Source organism: Anas platyrhynchos, chromosome 8, assembly GCF_047663525.1.
Source record: "Anas platyrhynchos isolate ZD024472 breed Pekin duck chromosome 8, IASCAAS_PekinDuck_T2T, whole genome shotgun sequence".
Taxonomy (NCBI): domain Eukaryota; kingdom Metazoa; phylum Chordata; class Aves; order Anseriformes; family Anatidae; genus Anas; species Anas platyrhynchos.
This window is the reverse complement of record NC_092594.1, coordinates 28,573,864-28,594,605: the sequence shown is the minus strand read 5'-3', so window position 1 is coordinate 28,594,605 and position 20,742 is coordinate 28,573,864. Positions and strand designations below refer to the sequence as shown.

Here is a 20,742-nt window from a genome sequence, read left to right as displayed (position 1 = left end):
ATGTTGGTGTTTGCAGTGCATTTCCAGTGGTCTCAAAGAGGCTAAAGGTCACACTCTTACTTCTGTTGTGTGCATCTAGCTTTCTTTTAAGCACTCTGCATCATGTGCTGAAAGCACTCGTCATAGGGAAATTTTCCCCAGTCTTATCTTGGATGACAGCACAACGGTGAACACTCTAGCTGGATACGATTACAGCTCTGATTGGTATTTGGACTTCCCCACTCAACTCATACAGCAGGAATTTGGAAAGGTTTCATCCAGGCAGGACCCTTGTGATAAAAGGATTGAAACAACAAAGCGCAGGATTAGCAAGGCAGATGAATGACTTCACTGCAGTGTTTTCCCATGGCATCATCCAACCTGCCTCATCAAGGAGCTCGATGATCTTGGAAAGAGAGATCTCATTATACCTCACACCCACTGGTTTTCCTTAGGATAAAGGATTTTAAAGAGCTATTCTGGAGCTCTGAGCAGAAAGAATTTGAGCAGGTGAGAAGGCCAGGAAGAGTCACTACTTTATTATCCAACTGAAATACCCACAAGAAAAAAGAGCAGTTAGGAAACTCTATGGGGAAGGTGTTGTTTTAGCACTACGAGATTAATACTTCCATAAAGATTCTCCGGGCTTCTAAGACAGCAAGTGGAAGGCACATACTTTAGATCATCTTTATACCAAAAATATTTTAGTCAGTAATAGTTCAAATGACAAATTAACAATGAAGGGTCATCATAATTACTTCCTTGCATTCCAAATTAGGACCAATTACTCCTTTTGCTCATTATCCAGGCACTGCATTTTAATGGGCATCACGAATGTAAAGCCTTCCTGACTAAACTGTATTAAAAAAAATACACATGATCAACAAGATACTAAGGACAAGTAGATGTGAGACTGTGACTAAGCACGACACGCAGAAACCAGCTGTCAGGATAATCAATAATGAAGGTCTTTAATGCAAAGCCAGCTTTGTTTTGTACAGTCAGCTTCTCAAACCAGGACCAAAATGTGTCCCATCAATAGCAATTCTGAGATTTTCCTTTTTCTGCAGGAAAAGATATTAAAGTACTTGTGAAATGTTCTCCTCCACAGGCACAGTCAGTGACACCCGAAGTGTACTACTGCCTCCACGGAGATCCTCACTTCTCCACAGCTGTGGCTACAGATTTATTAGCATGAGTTGAGATTCCAGTACCATGATTTTCTGGGATTCACTTTATAAAACAGTGATTTATCCAAGAATGATTTAATTGTTGCTGTGATTTTTAGTGAGAGGAAGAAGACAAGGCACAGAACATAAGTCCAGGATGACCGTATAGAAACGCCCGTACATACAGAGATTTATGCTTTTGTAACTGTGAGCACTGCGTTCCCTACAGTCATGGTTATCACATCCTGTTCTCTCCGTGCTCCATTTTCCATTTAGGAACTTACTCTCCCGTTCTGTTAGGTGGATATATTCTCCCACTTCTGCAGAAGAAGTTCCAGGGGATCACTTTGGTGCTACATCTTTGCCGGTGCCTGTGTAAGTCAGGGAATGCCAGTAAATGACAACAGGTCACCACGCTTGGAGCAGAGTCTCTCAGTTACAAGCACGTACAGAAGGTAATTTTGCCAAAGTAGGACTCAGAAAGGCTTTTAAGGACATCTTGCTCTTGTCCTTCCCTTCTTCCTTGGAACCAAATCAGACGATCCGCATGGCATTATCAAGCAGTGTTTCCCATTAATTTCCAATAGTTCAAGCAATGAAGAACTAGCTCTCTCAGAAGGCTATTCCACAACCTAACAGATTTCAAAGACTCTACAAATATATACCAGCAACTAACTTTATTAGTCAGCAGGAGATAGCAGCAGGGCTGACATACAAGCTACAGAGAGCACATCTGTCAATAACAGGTTGCCATAGTTCTCCACAGACGGTCTCAGAACGAGGCATCTTGAAAGAGATCCAGCAATAAGAAAGGTCTTTTGAAACATCTGATGATAAAGATCTATTATTTTAGCTTCTGATGGGCACTGGTAGATGTAGAATCTGATGAGAAATGTGATTATTTTTGTTTTGACAAGTTTTAAAGCTACAGTTACTCCAATTTTCTAAAGGAATTAACTTTTTGTCTCTTCCGATTGAATTAAATACACATCAATTAAAGCGACTTATAAAACAAAATGATTTATTTATAATTGTGTATTTTTATTTTTTCTTCTTCTCTGAAAGATTTCTAGATCCATGTATAGACAACTCATTAACAAGTCTTTTCTCCTGGCCGCCAGTCCTCCAAACTCAGTTCATTAACCGAGAGTCACTGGGCCCAGCGTCAGCCTAGTTATTACCAGGCAGACATTTGGAGAGCCAAATCAGGGCTCACTGACACCTAATCAACTCCGCTCTCTTGTTCACTATTATTTTTTATTCGTAGTACAACAACGGTCTCTACCAACAAGTTCCTTAAATATCAGTTCTGAAACGACGAGATGCATCAACGATCTCTGCGCGGAAGGCAGGTGATTATATCGACAGTGCTGGGGAGATGTTGTAAATAAAGAGGACAGGCAAAAAATCAAGCGAGAAGAGCCAAATCACCTTAAGTGACAGGGATAATAGGAACAAACTTAAGAAATATTGTGAATTTTTGCTATATGCTTGCTGCACATTGCTAGGAAACAAGAAGAGACAAGACAAATGCAGGTGGATTAGAGAAACACAGAAGGTAGGCTGGCCAGTGATCAACTGCATGAAAAAAGTAACCGTGGTCCTAGCATACATCTGATGGTTTATCCCCAAAAATCCATGGAGCCACCTGTGCTTTCAGAACGACACCTGCAAGGTTCTTTGTGTGCCCATCTTTAGTTGGGTATGTTTAAAAAAATCCCCCAAATCGAACAGGAACAGGTACAGAATATGAACCAGAATATGGACTAGAAATGCAGATCAGTGGATGGTCTATGAAAGTGCAGGGGGGATTTTAGTGCAGCAAGAGGCTTGCCTGGCTACTTTCTGGTGCAGGTTAGCACATCAGCTAGCACATATCTTAACCTAAACATCCTCATTTCTCTAACAAATGTATTTACTTAAAGATTTGCGATTTGTTACATCCACATTGCGTTACACCTTTTCTGCCTCTGCAGCATCTATGCCAAAAAGCTTATGGGACACCTTGTTATCATCTCCTAGGCAGCCTTCTCATTGCTGCTCTGCTCTCTTGGCTTTTTTAGACTACCACTCCTTTTAGCCAAGGTTTCTGTCCTGGTTTACTGCTTCCCAACCCCTTAAAATCCCAGCCCCGTGTAAGCTTTCAGACACTGCTGTGGCCATGGGGTCGGGGCAGATGGAGCGCCAGCCTTTCAGCAGCGAAATTGAAGGCAGCACTGGTGGTTGCAGCCTCCCAGCTGGGACTGATGATCTGTTCCAATGGCAAGTCAAAACAGATTAGCTTAAACCACAGACAATTTAATCTAACCTGTCTGGTTTCAGACTGGAACAGAGACGCAGAAGCAGTCGTCTGGCCATCCCTGGTGTCAGCTGGGACATGGCAACCACAGCACCTCCTCCCCAACAGGAAAGGAATCTGCCTCTGTGTGTGCATCTCTGCCAGAGTTAAACTGCTCTGTTTGTGCCTCATTTACCTACTGGAATAGGCTGAACGTTTTGACAGCAGAGCTGCAGTAGAACAGCCTGACACACTTTCCACAGCAATCTCCAAGGAAGCTGTAGGATAGCACGGAGCGAGAAGCAACCTGGCTGCGGACCCTGAGCCCAGAAGAAGAGAGAAAAGAATCCCCAGAGCTCAATTATCAATTTTCCTAACAGATAGAAGTTAGCAGGAGGTTGCCACAGTACTCTGAACGAGCAGCTGTGATTCTGAGCATCTTCGTGAGGGTTTTGAGAAACGGAGCAAGCAGGAAGGAGACAACTGGTACCGGTGACAAGTTCTTAGGTGTTTTTTCCCCCTCAAGAGCTGGGCATAGCAGAAGCATCAAAGGTTTGGTCAACACAAGCTGATGAGTGGTGAACACGATGGCAGGTAAAACGTCTCACTGGCTGGCTCAAGAAAGCAGTTGCTGATTTTAACTTGAGCCACACTAAGCATACCAATACACTGAAAATATTGTACTACACATTCAACAGAATACCACCAGCATGGGATGATAATTCCACTGGATTACAATATCCAAAAGGGTTTTGCATAAAACAGATTAATGTGTTTAGAAGAAAAGGAGCATGCAAACAGGCCTAGAAGAAACATCCCACAGTGAGAGGGGCTGAAAAGGCCTTGACTGCTGCCTTTAGAAATGGTGTGAAGGAACATGGAATTATTAATGATACTGCTTTCAGTAAGTACACCTCATCTGTCCCATAACACATGAATGGGATCACAACCAGTGGAACTGGAAAACAAAATATTTAAAACTAATTAAAGGATGCATTTTTTTATCCTTCCAAATTATGTATCTTGGCCTTCTGTCTGCACTTCCTGAAGACAATATCAACACCAGCAGTTTACAAAGAGTGAAGAGTTGTAAAAGACAATGATCATAACAGAAGGGAGGCAGCTGGAACTAGAAGGACTCCACAACCTAACCTAACGAAAATCCTGATGCTCCTTGGTACAGAATTTAAGCAGCACCTTTGCCCAAGGCACAGCACAATAACTTTATGTGCTCTTAATTAAACTCGTTTCACAGAGGTAACCAGAGATTTTCTTCAAAACGAAACAAATAAAAGATGATTAAAAAAGCCAACATGAAGTCTTTTTTTACAGGACACAACTGCACACTTACTATTTCAAGACACCCAGCAAAGCACACGCTGCGTTTGAACTTTTGTTGAATTCTGTAGAGTACACTTCCTTCTGGTTTGTTTGCCACTCAAGTTCACTTGTTTCTATCTGGGAAGTCCTTCCTGAACCACGGGTGTTGTTTTGGGTGTTGCAATATCACTGACGCCATGAGCTTGCTGATAAGAACATGACAGCATCCCCTCCTGCTACAGATGTAATCTCCCAGGGTCTCATTTGAGAGGCAATATGCAGAAACAGCCACTTGCCGTAAAAGACAAATGTTCTCAAGATTAAGAGGTCAGTACCTTTTCAGACACAGCATTTTATGAGAGTGCACAATTCCAAAGGGTTCAGCTTGGCATTAACTATGTGATATTTCATATAAAACTTTTCAAAGGTTGTATTACTTGCTTCATAAACTTGTGGAATGAACCTGGATGTTAACCTTAGAGCATGGCAGTGCTCTGATGGAACTTGCTATCATGGACACATTATATGGTTATGTGCCATTAGTTAATCATTTAAAGAGAAATAAGAAATGGAAATTAGGGCATTTGGGTCTGATAAGTTCTCAAGATCTGCTGACTCCTGTTTGTAGGAGAGACCAACAACACTTAAAACTTTTCTCCAGCTGAGAATTACTTGTCTCTCTTGTTAAATATTACAAAAAGTAAGCTATGAGAGTAACAGTACCATTCTCACTGAATCCAATCTCTAAAATAAATAGATAAAATTAGATTGAGATGATAGGTGCTCTTTAGATATCAAAGATTAAATAGCTAAACCATCTTCAGACATTCTAGTGGCATGGGACGTAGCAGTCCATACATTTCCTTGGTCTAATTTTAACTGATTGCTAATTCTGCTCAACCTTCTGTGTGCTCTGGGGGATGCTGCAACTTGCAGGATTCTTTTAGCCACTGCACAGCACCTGAGAAATGGCTAGGCTTCTTAGCAGGATGACAGGGCTCCCAAATTGACTTACCAGAGGACTACTAGGCAACCTGCTGTTGAGCAGCCTAATACTCTTTCCTTGTGAACACTGCTTATACCTTAATAGCTTAAGTCCACGTGAGCTGGGATTTATACGCCTTGAGGTGACAACCTAAACTTCTCAATTGTGCCACCATGAGCAGTAATTGGCTTAATGTTTCCCTTTTTAACAAGCATGAGACACGCCACCGTGCAGCACAAAGCAAACGCTCCCAGGTTTCTTTGTTTGCACATCACCGTATATCAGGACATCTCCCTAAGCAGCGAAGCACGTGGAGGCTACTTTGGATTACTTGGGTGGAGAGCAAAGAACAGGGCTAAGATCTCCGCTGTCAGAGCAGCCTCCCATGGAGGGACCAAATCAGGTAGAGCAGTCAATGACCACAACGCATGTGGAGGAAAGAGATGTCGTCTCCCAGCTGGACATGTGAGGAGGGTACTGCCAATCTCAGGAGCAGGAGGGTACGGGGAATCTTAATTCATTTACACAATCAGAATGAGTACACCCAGTGGATTCAATTTCCCTTCCATAATTGCTTCAATTCTATAGCACATTGCTAAAAATTCTTCTTGACAAAAAGATGCAAAAGCAATGAAGACAAACATGAGTCAAAGCCCAGTGATCCTACTGATCCTTTTGTAACTAACCAAACGTAAACAAGGATTAAACATAGCTAACTTCTGTTTACCATCGAAATGACAAAATCAGTTTTAGAAGCATGTTTACAAGGGCACATTGTTTCAGGCCCTGCAAGATCTAGCTCTGCAGAAATAGTTTGTAACAGTCAAATGTTTATCATTTACAGCATTTCAAACAGAGTAACTCCAGGAACTGGAATGCAGCTGGCAGATGGTGAAAGAAATTAAACTCATGACATGGTTCAGTAATCGCCAAATCACGGTGAGGTGGAGGTGCTTCCCACCCTGGGACACCTGCTACACTTTCCAGGGCTCCACAGACACACACCAAAACTTCCTCGACTTCCAACAGCATGAGGCTGGCCAGTAAAACTTAACTTGCCAGGTTACCTTGAGACTAGAACCTGGTGTGTGAGCAACCCTTCCCCAACTCTTCTGCCTGTCCTCTACCAGGAGCTGCTCTCCTCCGGAGCCTGGCCGCGCTCTCCAGGCAGACAGCTCCATGCCATATGATTAAGGAGTCTGGGAAAGGGGCATCGGGGACCTGCACAGATCTGTGCTGGAAATGGCAAGTGGAGATGATAATTTCACTTTCATTTAACCTACTTAAAAACAAAGGGAAATGACACCCTGAATATACTCGGTGTCACTTGGATGTGACGGTATGCTCCGGGTTACAGCAGAGTTGGAAAAAAAACAAAAACCAAGACTGCTCACAGTGCTCTGAAGATCCAGTTATAATTAAACAGTGTTCTAGTTCTGGAAATCACAGTTTGTAACCAAATGTCCAAGCTGGAAAGCTCTGCGAGAGAAGGGAGTGGCACAATGGTTTGTATCTGAGCCTCCTTTCTTTCCCAAAGAATCAATATTCCCCTTCCTGTCCCCTGAAGACCCCTGAAGATTTTTTTTTTGCACTACTTTTCCTTTTCTTCCTGCTGGGTGAAGACTGCTGGAAACCACAGAGAAGGCATGCTCTGGTCTACAGGCGACCAGAGACAAACACTTCTTGTCACCTCTCCGAGCACTGCTGCAATGCTGAACGCAGGAGTTGCGTGGAAGGACACTACGTCGGCAGCCCTGCTGGCATCCTGCTGCCACGTTCTTCCACACTGGCATCCTTCCTACTCACATTTCATCTAATCTCCCTATTTAAAACGCTTGGTAATTCTCAACGTTACAACTGAAAGATATATTTATTAATTTGTTAGAGCCACTAACTGTCCCCGAGGCTCTTCGTGGGAATGTGTGTCAGCTTATTGATTCTAGCCCTCCCCTCCTTGCACTGGTTTCCTCTTCTGCCAGGCAGGCAGGAATGTACTTCTGTGCTGCTTCAGGTCATAATTGGAAAAAAGATAGAAATGTTCAATATGACTCATACATAATTCAGCTTATCAGCTACCCAGGAGAAATGAGCAGAGAAGGTATATGCACGTCTGTTTCTCCCGCTATCAACAGCAGAAATAATTTCCAGTTACACCAAGTCTGTACGTAGTTTGGTCACAACAGGATTTGCAGTTAGAAGCAAAAAATAAGAGACATGGGAGCTGAGAATGAATGGGCAGTAGGGAACCGAACTGTTAAAAGATTCGCATCTGTGAGGATTCCCAGTTCCTCCAGGAGACTGGACTCAGGCTTCTCTCTTGATATTCAGAATGGAATAAGTTAGCAATTAGAAAGGATTATCTGCCTCTGATCTGTAAAACATCGTGGAAATCTAAATAAAATAAAGCTCCAGATTAGTTAGCTACAAAGACATCTAATAAGAGCCTGCTAAACCCTGACTGTGACTTCAGGATTTAATGGTAAGGTCTGTGTTCTAAAAAGCAAATTGTGAAGAAGCATTAAACTTATTGTTATAAAGGATTTTTAATGTAAAAATCAATATGTACTGTGTATTTAGCAGCATGTAACCATGAGGACGTCTGTGATAGAGCTTTGTCATGCATCAGGGACCACTGCATTAGTCAAATTCTTGAAAGGAAGTGCAGAATGTCTGCATCATTCAAAATGCCACCTGAGAGCAATTACAGAAATTATTTTAACCCCAGAAGCAGAGGGAAAATCCAATCCTAGTTGACAGCCTTGAGGGTATCAATTGCTCCACGTGAAATGTGTCATTTCCAAATAGCTCTATGAAATTTGTGTCGGGAAAGCAGTGGCAGAACAGAGAGGTGGGGCACTTCATGTTAGTGTTTTAGAGACCACTGAGGCTGTTTGAACATAACCACAACCAGGGCACTGTCTTGTGATAGCCACCCTGCAAACCCATATGTAAAAGGATAATCAAAAAAATGTCACACTCCCAAAAGTGCAGCAGTGTAATTTAAGTCAGACAACACAGAACAATGAGACAGCACGACTGGAAAAACAATACTTTTTTGTCCCCAGAAAATCTCAGAAAGGAAAGATATAAAATGTGTTTTCTGAATGCAGATACATCATAACAGAGCTTATCTGCTTCATCAGGCTAAGCCAACACGCAAGGTAGCTCTTCCTCCTCTGTAAGCAAGCTCATAACTCTCTGCATAAGCACATACAAACTGCTACACAGCAAATACTTCTTAATTTTACCCATTATGAGAGTACTTGGCAAGGGGTCGATACTCTTCAGCTTGAGAGGACAACGCAGCCCCCAGCCTGCGGATGGTTTTTGACCTTATGGGATCGTATTAAACCAGCATTACCCCTGATTAAAGGCAGTTTTCAAACAGAAAAGCAGGCTCTGTGCCTGACTGGTAGTGACTTTTGCTTCTGTGGCTCTTAAATAGTGCAAGCATGTCTTTTCCCGTCCCTGGTGTTTCCTGCCATTCCCTATTTATGTGGTGGTCTGAAAGTTTTACCTCATCAGGAACCCAGCAGGAGCTCTACGGAGCTGAGAAATGCTGTTGTGCTCCTTTATGCAATGCATGTCTCTGTGGGCCTTTGAACATTTAACACAGAGCAAATAAATTATTAGCGTGTGTGCATGTGCATACATATCTAAGATACATAAAGGCAACTGCAACCAAAGGAAACAGGAATGTGTGGAACATTCGTTTAGTCGAGTATTGAGCATCACAAAAATCCAGTTGTAAGAATCATTTAAATGCAGATCTGCAAGAAAAATGCTGAAAGAGCTCCACCGAGCTTTATGTACTCACATACGTGGCTGCAAAGGCAAGAAGTAACATAAGGGATCTGCTTTTTTCACTCGACAATTTTCAAGTCTATAGCACCTGTTATCCATCTCTTAATACTGCTACTGAAGAGCAAGCTGATCCTTTAAGGTGCCCCACCTCCAGAAACAAGATACACAATCACATCAAGTATTGAATGATTTCTATGACTCCCATCACCAGAGTGTCTGAGCACATTACAGTTGTTTGATGTATTCTTTGTCACAGAGCAGAGAGGAAAATATGATTACCTCTATGCTGTAAATGGGAAGGGAGAACCAGGGACAACGGTAACGTATCTGTGGCAGAGCAAGGGAAAAACACTTCACTTGTGCATGGCTGGCACACGCATGGTTGGGATAACCAGTGTCCTCTGCCTTCATGACCAGACTGAACAGAACAAGTTCATCTGAATTTGATGATTCCAAATCATACAGACACTTTCCAGTCCAGTTCTTTCATTACTTGAAAGTTTCTTCATGAATCCATACACAGCAAGCAATTTGCTTAAGCCTTTTTCTTGCTTGTCTTAGTAAATGCAAATTTAAAAGACCATTCAGCCAAATGTCCTAAATTTGCAACAATCCAATGCACTTGCAAAATCCTATGTATAAACAAATATTTTAACACATTGATGGGCTGAAAAAATCCCCATTGCCTTAAAAGCAGACAATAATTCCGACAATCTAATATAAAAAAATATCAACTGATCACAAGCCTTTTATACCTAACACACAGTTCTTCCACATAACGTTCAGTTTAGAAGGAACAACAAAGCAAGCAGAAGAGAAGAGAAAAAGACTAACAAGTTGTGACTACGGTGAAAAATAAACCCAGCTAAATTCCACATCAAGCTCAAAATCTGAAGAGGAACCTGAAAATCCATTCAAAAAGAACTGTGCTGATTTAATCCAGAAGGTACAGCAACATAGATTAAGTTTCTGATTGTCAAATACAATTCTCAGATACCCTGAAGATGGGTATTACATCAAGGCAGGCAGCTGAGAAAAGTATACAAATGTCTCTTTAGCTAGGCCTCCAAGCCAGAAATAACATACCTCAATCAGACAATTCAACTAATACACTTTAAAGAAAGTTCAGAATCTGCCATCCTTTCTGCTCATGATTGTTTGAAAAATAACGGCTTCTATCACTGAGAGAAATTACAGCAAATGGTACAGGAACAACACAGCTTTTCCAAACAGAGCTAGGATATCACCATGTCACTTAAGAGCACTACAACATGTAGCTACCAAAGCCAAGGCCATGTTTTCAGCCACCTAAGGACATAAAAAAAACACCTTCCACTTACCTTCTAACACAGTTAATTTGGCACTCGTGTTTATCTCCCCAACACTGTTGGTGGCTGTGCACTCGTAGATGGCTTCATCTCGATGAACACGCAGGGGCTGTATCCGCAGAACTGATCCCGACCCATCATCAAACTCAATAACCTTTAACAACAAAAAGAAAGCAGTTCTTAAGTGCTGTCTAGTGCAACAAAAACAAGGTCAAAACAATCCAGGGGTTAAAAACAAATCAAAAAGATCTGTAAACTAGAAAATATCATGCAACTAGGCAAGTGTTCCAAGTCCAGAAATCAAAAAATCTCAGAGTCAAGAACATATCTGCCCTCTGAGAAGGCTAGAACAAATGAAGATCCAATGAGGTTCTTTATGGATCAATTAAAGTTGAAAAATTATCAACCTGGTAATAAAGAAGTGGATCTGATGATTTAAAACATCTGAGCCATATTTGCACTAATGGTTTTACTAATCACACTGATCGCAATTTAGTGCCAACTTTCACCTTGATGGAAGAGCAGAGTGATATACTCCTGTGGGATCACCAGGAAAATAGTAACAAAACCAGAGCAACACCTTGAGCACCTACAGCGCATGCTAACTTCAGCAGAAAGTGACTGTTTTCAACGTCCTTCAGCATCAGGTACTTTGCAATTCTGGCGTGATCATCAATGCTATAATTACGGCTCCTTCCCCAGCATAATAAATAAAGTCCTTAATAAATCATTGCCATTCCCTCCTGCTAAGCTGTAGCATACATTACTCGAACTTCTACAGGGAAGAAAGGTATTTGTTAGTTTACTGCTGGATCACTGTAAGTTATGCCTTAATGGCAAGTCAGTGAAGGCACAGCCTTGGGCCACTGTTAATGCCAAACTCGTCCTTCTCCTATTACTGAGCACTGTAAAGCTTGGAAATATTAACTGAACCGCAGATGGTGACAACATGAGGGAAAGGCACAAGACCCCTCCTGTCACTGGGGAATGCAGGGGCATATGGAGAGACTAAGCTGTACACTGCTCCAGACACACGCGTCAGCCTGGGACCTGCATCACCTCCGTGCAAAACTTGTACCTGATTTCAAGAGCCCTACTTTGGAGTGCTTCTCACAGCACCAAGACCAAGGAGTGAAAACAGGAATGAGAAGATAATGTGCATCCCAAGACTCTGCAGCAACAGGAAAAATAGGAAGAAATAAAAAGGTAACCAAGACACCGAAAATCTGTTATTCCTCACATTGGAAGGAATAATCCTTTTGCTTGAAATAACAGAAGCAGCTTGCAAATAAACCCTAATTTGGGGTCAAGTAGCAGCAGACAGGACATTGGAAGGTGAACACTGCAGCAATGCATTTTTTTTTAAATTACATATTTTTAAATTGGATTTTAAATTAAACACAGAACGTAACAAAATGCTAAACTCACTATAATCCTTCCACAGTATAGAGCTACTGCCAAATTTCAAAGCAACAGTCAGATGCAGAGACTAATTCAGTTCAGTGATAAGGATTGAAAAGCTATGAGGTGAAAGAGCAGAAAATTCCTTTTTTCCCTTAATATCCCTTGAATAAAGGCTGTGTGTGAGAGGAAGGCAGCTACAACCACTAGAGACCTGAGAGAGACCAAGACCAGAAATGCTGTTCAATTTGCTAACTATGGATACCTCTACTCAGCATGTGTACATCAGATTTTAATTTATTTTTTATTATTTTAACTGTATTTCAGTTTTCTTCTTAATAAAGACTAGCTTAGGAATGAGGTAAAATTAACAGTTACCTGGCAAAAAATACAGAGATTATTCACTATCTCCTAACACATTAAAAATGCTTTAACTATGTATCAAACTGAAGTGAATGAAGATAGAAATTGATCATTTAAATGCATATAATAATGTGTATCCTTCTGGTAAGCCACAACAGTCACCAAATTCACTACGAAGTTTATATTAACTTACAAATCAGAATGTTTCAACAGTTACTATACAACAAAACAGACCTTTATATTAAAAAGTTTGCAATTGATTACTTTAATAAAGGTTTCCTGCTCACATACAAAATCGTGATTAAAAAATTGGTGACTTGAATCAATCTACTCTGGGCAATGAAGTCAGCTGTGCTCTAGTCAGGAAAGCAAAAAGCAACAAAGAGGAGGGTTAGAGGAAAGAGCAGAATGGTGGGCAGGGCCACATTTCTAAGAGTAGTTTTAGACAGAAGAACCCAACTCCAAAAAAAAGGAAAGTGGAGGAAAAGGTGGAGAAAGTCAGTGATAGTGTATTTGATATCTAAAATGTGAACCCAATTAGATGTCTTATAAAAATATTTCTGATACCTGTTCTTCCTCCTTCCCTTCTCTCAGTCTGCTGGCCGGCTGAGGGAAGCGATTGTCCTGCTCTACCCTGTGCTGGTGCGGCCTCGCCTCAAGTGCCGTGTGCAGTTTGGGGCACCACAGTATAAAGGACATAAAACTTTTAGAGTCCAAAGGAGGGCTGCAAAGGTGGTGAATGTTCCAGAGGGGAAGACGTATGAGGAGCGGCTGAGGTCCCTTGGTTTGTTCAGCCCCGAGCAGGGCAGGCTGAGGGGAGGCCTCATGGCGGCCTGCAGCTCCCTCACGAGGGGAGCGGAGGGGCAGGCGCTGAGCTCTGCTCTCTGGGGACAGCGACAGGACCCGAGGGAACGGCGTGGAGCTGGGACAGGAGAGAGTCAGGCTGGGGGTTAGGGAAAGGTTCTGCACCCAGAGGGTGGTCGGGCACTGGGACAGGATCCCCAGGGCAGTGGTCATGGCGCTGGGCCTGCTGGAATTCAAGAAGCATTTGGACAACTCTCTCAGACATGCAGTTTGGTTTTTTTTTTGGGTGGTCCTGTGTGGAGACAGGAATTGGGCTTGATGATCCTTGTGGGTCCCTTCCAACTTGGGGTATTCTGTGATTCTAGGGAATTCAAATTACCTCATCGGATGGCTTCACCATTCTCTTTTCAAGTGCATTTGTGGGAGGGGTGACAGCAGCCCTTGCTTAGAAAGCCTTCCAGTACGATACTGAGATCCCACTTTTTAATTTCACTAGGGATAGCAGGCCAAGGAGGTGCCATATCGACTTTCACAATGAAAACAGAAAACTACTGCTAGATGCAACTTTTATCTGCCATCCCATTCAGTGCTAGCCTGCCTCTCATCTGAAGAAGGATCTCCCGTGTGTGCAACCAGCATCATGCTCACAAATAACACCAGCTCTACAGATTGCATTGCTGCAGGGAAGAAACTTTAAAGCCCTGGACTCTGTATTGCTGTGATGCAGAAATACCTGGGCTGCAATGATGAGTACTGTGTACTTAAGACCTGCAGGAATTAGACTGTTTTCCAATTTTATTTATTTTTATTACCTCAAACCGCTGAGAACTGACTTTCTTCCCCTTCTTCATCCATGTGATACGAGGTTTGGGTTCTCCTGTTGCCTGACACACAAAAGAGGCCACTCCTCCAGAAATCCCAATCTGATCTTCAGGAGCTTTCATAAACGTTGGCTTGCCTGGAAAAACAACCAGATCACCCCCATGAGGACATAACATCAGATAAGCAAGGAATGTGTCATGTAAATCTAAATTAAAAGATAATTGGTGCTCCCACTACAAATCCAGGTTGAATGGCCTCGGCCACACAAATTCAGTACAGACTGCAACATGACAAGCACAGTTTCTGCTTGAGTACCCTTTTTCCTGAAATGAATAAAGTCCATCTGGTTTGCCTATAAATGAGGGCAACAGAGGGCTCCCCCCAGCCCCTTGGGCATTCATTCAGGTATATGACAATTTGAAACCATTTTTACGGCTTATTTTTTTAATAAATGGATTTTTGCAGGTTTATAATGTGGTCATAGCACTGGAAATTACAGAACAGCTGACACATCAAACCTACAAAATGTACCATACGTTGACATTAGTTTTCCCGAAAGCTGTTAAGACATTTGTCAAAATTAACAGATACAGTTTTATGTGCACAGCTAAGAAGCTTTAAGTTCATTTTAGATTTGGGTTGACATAAAAATTCTACAGGCTAAGTATCTGGAAACCTGCACAGGCTGGCCTATGCTTGGTAAGAAACTAATCACTAAAACTGAAAGTCAGCAAGGAAATCAAAGTGACTTTCAGGCCTGAAAGACTCAGCAGAAATGAAAAAAAAATCATGTAACATTTTAATAATCAATAAAAAGTTTCACGAAAATACAGTTGTGTCTTCTGGATCGATAAAATTAGGTATCTAGGTTGAAAGTTTTTCATCTTTTTGTGCAGCCACTGTACAAGAAACACTGGCGCCATTTGACCCCAGGGCAGTTTTGAAACACTGCTTTGCCCAAGTAAGAAGCATGTGATGATCTCTTATCCCCATGCAGCACTAAAACATTTAACCCCATGCCGGGAGTTAATGGAGTCCACCCATGATGTCACTCTGCACACAGGTCACCGTGAGGCCACATTTTGAACGCAGCATACAGTTCTGATTTATCACTTCAGAGATGAGCCTGGCCTAGGAACGGCACAGAGACAAAAAGGAGGCAAAGCCTGCAGCCAGCGACAGGAGGACAGACCCCTTCAGCTGCTGTCCCCAGTGGAGCTGGCTGCAGCTCCTCATCTTCATGTTCTTGACACGTCCATGAAGGTGTTTTTATTTTAGGGAAGCTTAGGAACATCTGTAAACCAAGGTGGTTTTAACATTAAGCTTTTGATGAACTGAGAGCGGAGTTTCCATGCTCCAGGAGGGATATGGATTCAGCAACCCCGAGAGGAAGCGATGTTTAAATGTATTTTCCTAATGTGTAAGAGATTAAAATGATCACTGCTCATTACAGTTGCACTGACCTTGCAGCTAGTGAAAAGGGTGCTTGCTCTGCCCGCTCCTCGTCCTACTCACCGCCCTTTCCAGCCTCCAACAGCCAGCAACCAAATCCTACATGCAGCTCCAGGGTCACCAGAGCCTCTCTGAAGCAGATGCAGCCCCTAACCTCGCAGAAAGCTGCTTTTTTGGTCATTTTTTAAGCAGGCTGGGGAGCGCAGGGGCTTGGGGCAGGCTCAGACAAGCATAATGGGAGCACCAGAAGATGGGTTCCCTCCCTCAGCAGCAGCCAAACATCGCCCAAAGCTGTGAAGCACGACTTTGCCCTTACACAACAATATTTGAAGACTTTGTTAAAACTGTCGACTTTCTTAAGCCTATCTTCATCTTTTGATTGAGCACACACCAGCTGCTTATGCAGGACCCCAATGTCCCCACAGGGTAGAGTGGGGTGACTCCACACTTGGAGCAGCTCAACCAAGCGACCTGCTCCAGCTGCTACGTTTTACAAGGCCAAGAGGCTCGATGAGGATTGCAGCTGAGTGCTAGGGAGCCCTCCATCCGCTGACACAGGCCACAGACACCAGGGGACACGCCAGCCCCAGCCAGAGGTGACAGCTGAGACACTAAGCTGCAAGTCTGGGCCTCTATTTCTGCAGCTTGCTCGGCTTTATTTCCAAAAAGCCTTTACAGACTGGGAATGCAATTGGGTTAGCACCATCCACGCAGATGTGGGGACACACTGTCTGTCCTCAGCAAGCTGCTGGAGGAAAATCATAGAGCTGACCCGACCACAGACATTTACGGAGGTGTACTGAATTGGGCACATGCTTGGTGAAAGAAGCCTCGAGGACTGGGCAAAGAAGACAGCTCAAAACCCAGAAAAAGCCTTTTTAAAACATAATGGCCACCATCTGCAGTCTTTGGCACATTGTCCTGACATTAGCAGCAAGTAATTATTAAGTGTGCTTGCTTAACTGACGCTGATTTCACGTATTTACTCATCTATAATCATGTCTATTTCTACTTAGTTTATATTTACATATATCTGTGTTTATTCACCTCTCATCTATCCCAGTGAAATGTTAATTTACTGTTCAGGCAGCTGGTGATTGCGGTGTGATTGACTGTTTTGCTATGCAATGTGCTGAGCTGATGTCTTGTATTGCATTTCTGCAGTTGATTTGTTCTTTTTATTTTTTTGTTATTTACTCTGTGATCTTAGTAAAATAGTCTAAATTTTTCGTATGACTAATGCAACAGAATCCAAAACTTTTGTCCTTGAAGGATACAATGCAATTATATCTCTCACTGTACACCAACTCCCCACTTTGTACACTAAGGACTTACTTTACTTTCGTACATTTAAAAAAATCAATACTATTAAAAACCAGAACAAAAGGAAACTGAACGTTCACAGGCAGTAAAAATCTAAAAAAACTTGCTGCCTTGTTCAACTTGAATTTACATTGTTGTAATGAATCTTTTTCCCCCTACACATTTAATTGAGCAACACTGATTTCTGGAAACCATCTAAATCCACCGAGACCGGTCACGAAACTAATGCCTGTATATAAACCAAATTCTCACACAGTCTGAGAAAGGGAATTTCTACAAAGCAATTTGAAATGTTTGTATGCCCTGAAGTTTTAAATGGAAATACTAATTAAGCAAACCTAAAATCCTGAGTTCTGGCCCCAGGACAACAGCTGGGCATGGGCATACATATTTTTAAACCTATTGGTAACTTTTACAGCAAGTCCCAAATTTTCTCTCAGTGAGAGCTAACAAAAATATGAGATTTCATCCAGGAGATTCTTGGATTCCATGGAAAACATGCGTTTGGTGGACTAGATGACCTCGCCAGCTGCCCTCCCATCACCGTCTCTAATTGCTGTGGGACACAACAGCACGGTCACCTCGAAGGGCAGCAGGAACCACTAGGGATAGTAACGGTGTGAAGTCTTTTTTTTAACCTGCTTTTAAAGTTTGCACTCTTGGGGTAGCCTTGGAAACACAACCAGAAAAAATGGTGTACTGAAAATACAATATTTAATCAGTTACAAAGCCATTCTCTTGTTCCTCTCTTCTTAAAAAAAACATGACCAAAGTCTCCACGATTACCTTCGTGCCAAGTCTGAATTTTAACGTTAGTTGTTCAAACAAACTACAAGTAAATACACAGATCTGCGATGTCTTTTGTAGTGAAATCCTGTCATTCCCATAATGAAGTTAGGACCAGGCGGAGCTGAATATATATATAATGTGTGTGTGTGTGTATATATATATTTGTTCTTTTTAAAGCTTTCAACAAAAAGATTGTTCGTATTCTGAAGACAAAGCAAGAGAAAACCTACTGAGCAAGTCCTGGGTGACAGCAGGGAGAGGTGTCCGAGGGCTGGGTGCCCATCACACCCACCTCTGCTTACTACATCGCACAGAGAAACAACTCCAGACTCCTGTATTTGTCATTTGATAACTCCAAGTCCAAACGACTGCAGCTTCTCTCCCCCTGGCCTCTCTGCTCAGGGCCACATCCCCGGAGCACGCCCGGTCCTTGCCCTCTAAATGAATTCTTGCTCCTCACTTCATAACCAAGTTCCCATGACACTAGGAGTGGAAATTACTGGTATCATTGTTTCTATTTACTCATAAGCCTCAAGCGGGAGCAAAAGAGAAAAAAATTCACCTTCTTGGTTTACATTTTTCCTGCTTGCTCTTTGCTCGCAACTGCATTATTCTATGGAATTTATGGGAACAACAGCTCTGAAGCAGAAGACAGCAAAAAATGGAGTGCTTTGTGTTTTAAGAAATGGGCTCTATCTTATTTGACAGGGAGCTGAAAGATAACTAGCTCAGACACATCCCTCCATTAAGAAACTTTTTCATTTTTTTTAAACGTTTCAAAGAAAGGGACTTTCCTTTCACAGCTAATACCACTGAAAAAGTCACTTGCTGAGCAAATAGAGATTTCTGGATAATCCTATCAGCTGAATCACAAGGAGGGTCTCACGGTGGGGAAGCCATGCTAGCAAAGATTTACGCACACTCAAGTCTGCTTCAGCACACCAGAGGACAGCAGCAGGCAGAGCTAGGGTGCGGGAAGCTTCCAAAGGCTCCCCTGAGATGTTTGAAGAGGCCCACAAGAACATGGGTACAGACAGCCAGAGAGAGAAATGCCAGCGGACAAATCGGGCATGCACTAGCCAGTCAGGCTGCTGGCTGCCCTACCCAGCAAAAGGACACGAGGTGGCCTCGGAGGGGACCCTGAAGCCTCAAAAGCACATCTGTGGTCTGCTGCAGAACTGGTGACACTGCCTTCCTGCAGGGCAACCGAGAGCAAGAGACAGCCAAGCATGAAGATGCATCTCTCTCGCTCCTATTATATATAAAAAATCACTGTTGTTCTCCGCTATCCTAGACAATTTGCTTGTTGTGAAACAATTGCTATAAATCAGAAAACCATCTCAGCTGCTATCTTAAAATTTGCCCTACCAAGAGTAGTAACATTTCAATTCTCCTTTTTTCATTTCTTTCCCTTAAAAAAAAATATCAACAAGAACAACAAACCAAACCAGTCCGGAGTCACTTCAACATCACCCAGGCTGTTTCCACAGGCTATACAGCCTCTCCCTAAAACAAAGGACCTTCCCAAGGAGAAAAGTCCCTCTTGGCAGATAACCTTCAATGCCGAAGCACAGAGGTGCAGCCTTCCACCCTCTAACCTAGCAAGGTGTCCTTTATATGAACCATGTTACATACGATCTGCATTGCCTGACTGGCAGAGCCTTGAAAATGCAGTTGGGTCATGTATATTTAGCACAGGTTCTCATCTTTTGCTACACATTAAGCACACAGCAGTCACATGAAAGATGTTTCGTTGTAATTTTGTAATAGCCAAAGAATTTAAAGTGGCTAAAATGTAATATATGCCAACATAAATATGGCACTTATACACAAATATTAACTTGTTTATTTCAAAAACACATCATCAGATGGTTTCTTAAAATAAATGAGAAAATTAAATTGAATTCTGATGCTTTTTCAAGTATTTAGCACCCACATCAAATGTACCTCATCCAAAAATTCTAATTCAGAAACCAGCAATCACAGTACTCCTCCTGTTCTCGTGGATGCTGTTTTTCCAGAGTCACACACAGGTTTGAGAAAAATGAATTATTAAACACATCTCTGCAATTAAGTGTTCTGTGAACACTCACCTGCTGCGAGAGATTTTAAAGAAAAATAACTCTGTCCTCCCGCTACAAGTGCCCACTGTTCTCAGCAGAACAGAAGGGCAGCCAAAAATAAGACTGGCTTTGTAGGAGAGGGGAGCTTGCATTTTTATCAGAAAGCTTTTATGACTTGGGCTAAATTAAGACTGAAAGTAGTCTCTTTTGTGAAAGAAAAAATAGTTACACTTGTGATACGAGATGAACGAGATGAGCACACGCAATAGGCATACGTGGGTAACCTTATTTAGGTGCCCAGGCTAAATGAATTAAAAGAAGTTATTGACACAACAAGGAAAAGATCATAGTAGGAGTAGTCCTTTCATCTGGAAATTGTGGAATTCAGGTTTAAATCCCTGTCTTTAACCTTCCCCATCACCTGTGCTGAGGTACAACTGTGCTCTGGCTTCCACTGTGAAACGTGCCTGCTGCTCTCACACAGCTGCTGTCAGGATGAGTACACTGAAAATGATGATGTGGCTCCACTGTTACACCACCAGGAAGAAAACAAGAATGACACAGGCTTCCTCACGCTCACAGCTGACTTTGAACAGGAAATAAAGTGGTCTAGAAGACAGAGGTGGCCGTTCTTATACATACAGCAAGGACTTCCCTCTTAATCTGTTTCCTTTATGACCTTGGACGATTGATATCTGTGCACGGATGGATGCCTGCTAGAAAGATATGCTGGTGAAACTCACTCCATGATTTTTCTCCTAAGCACTTGCTGCAGAGCATGAGGCAAGCCACCAGGCTCTCTCGCTATCCTAATATGTAATACCCTTGTATTTTCCTTTCAATATACCCACCATTATTTCAC

At 42.3% G+C, this 20,742-nt stretch overlaps 1 protein-coding gene across 20 annotated transcripts in view; it reads right to left on the bottom strand.

Moving 5' to 3' along the window:
- PTPRF (protein tyrosine phosphatase receptor type F) overlaps window positions 1-20,742 on the bottom strand; it is a 362,946-nt gene that overhangs the window by 168,342 nt on the left and 173,862 nt on the right. For all 20 annotated transcript variants that reach the window (XM_038183345.2, XM_038183347.2, XM_038183344.2 and 17 more), the window contains 2 exons: window positions 14,244-14,389; window positions 10,876-11,017 (listed from right to left, as the gene is read on the bottom strand). In XM_038183345.2, coding sequence (XP_038039273.2) covers window positions 10,876-11,017; window positions 14,244-14,389 — 288 coding nt within the window. The remainder of the gene's footprint in view (window positions 1-10,875; window positions 11,018-14,243; window positions 14,390-20,742) is intronic.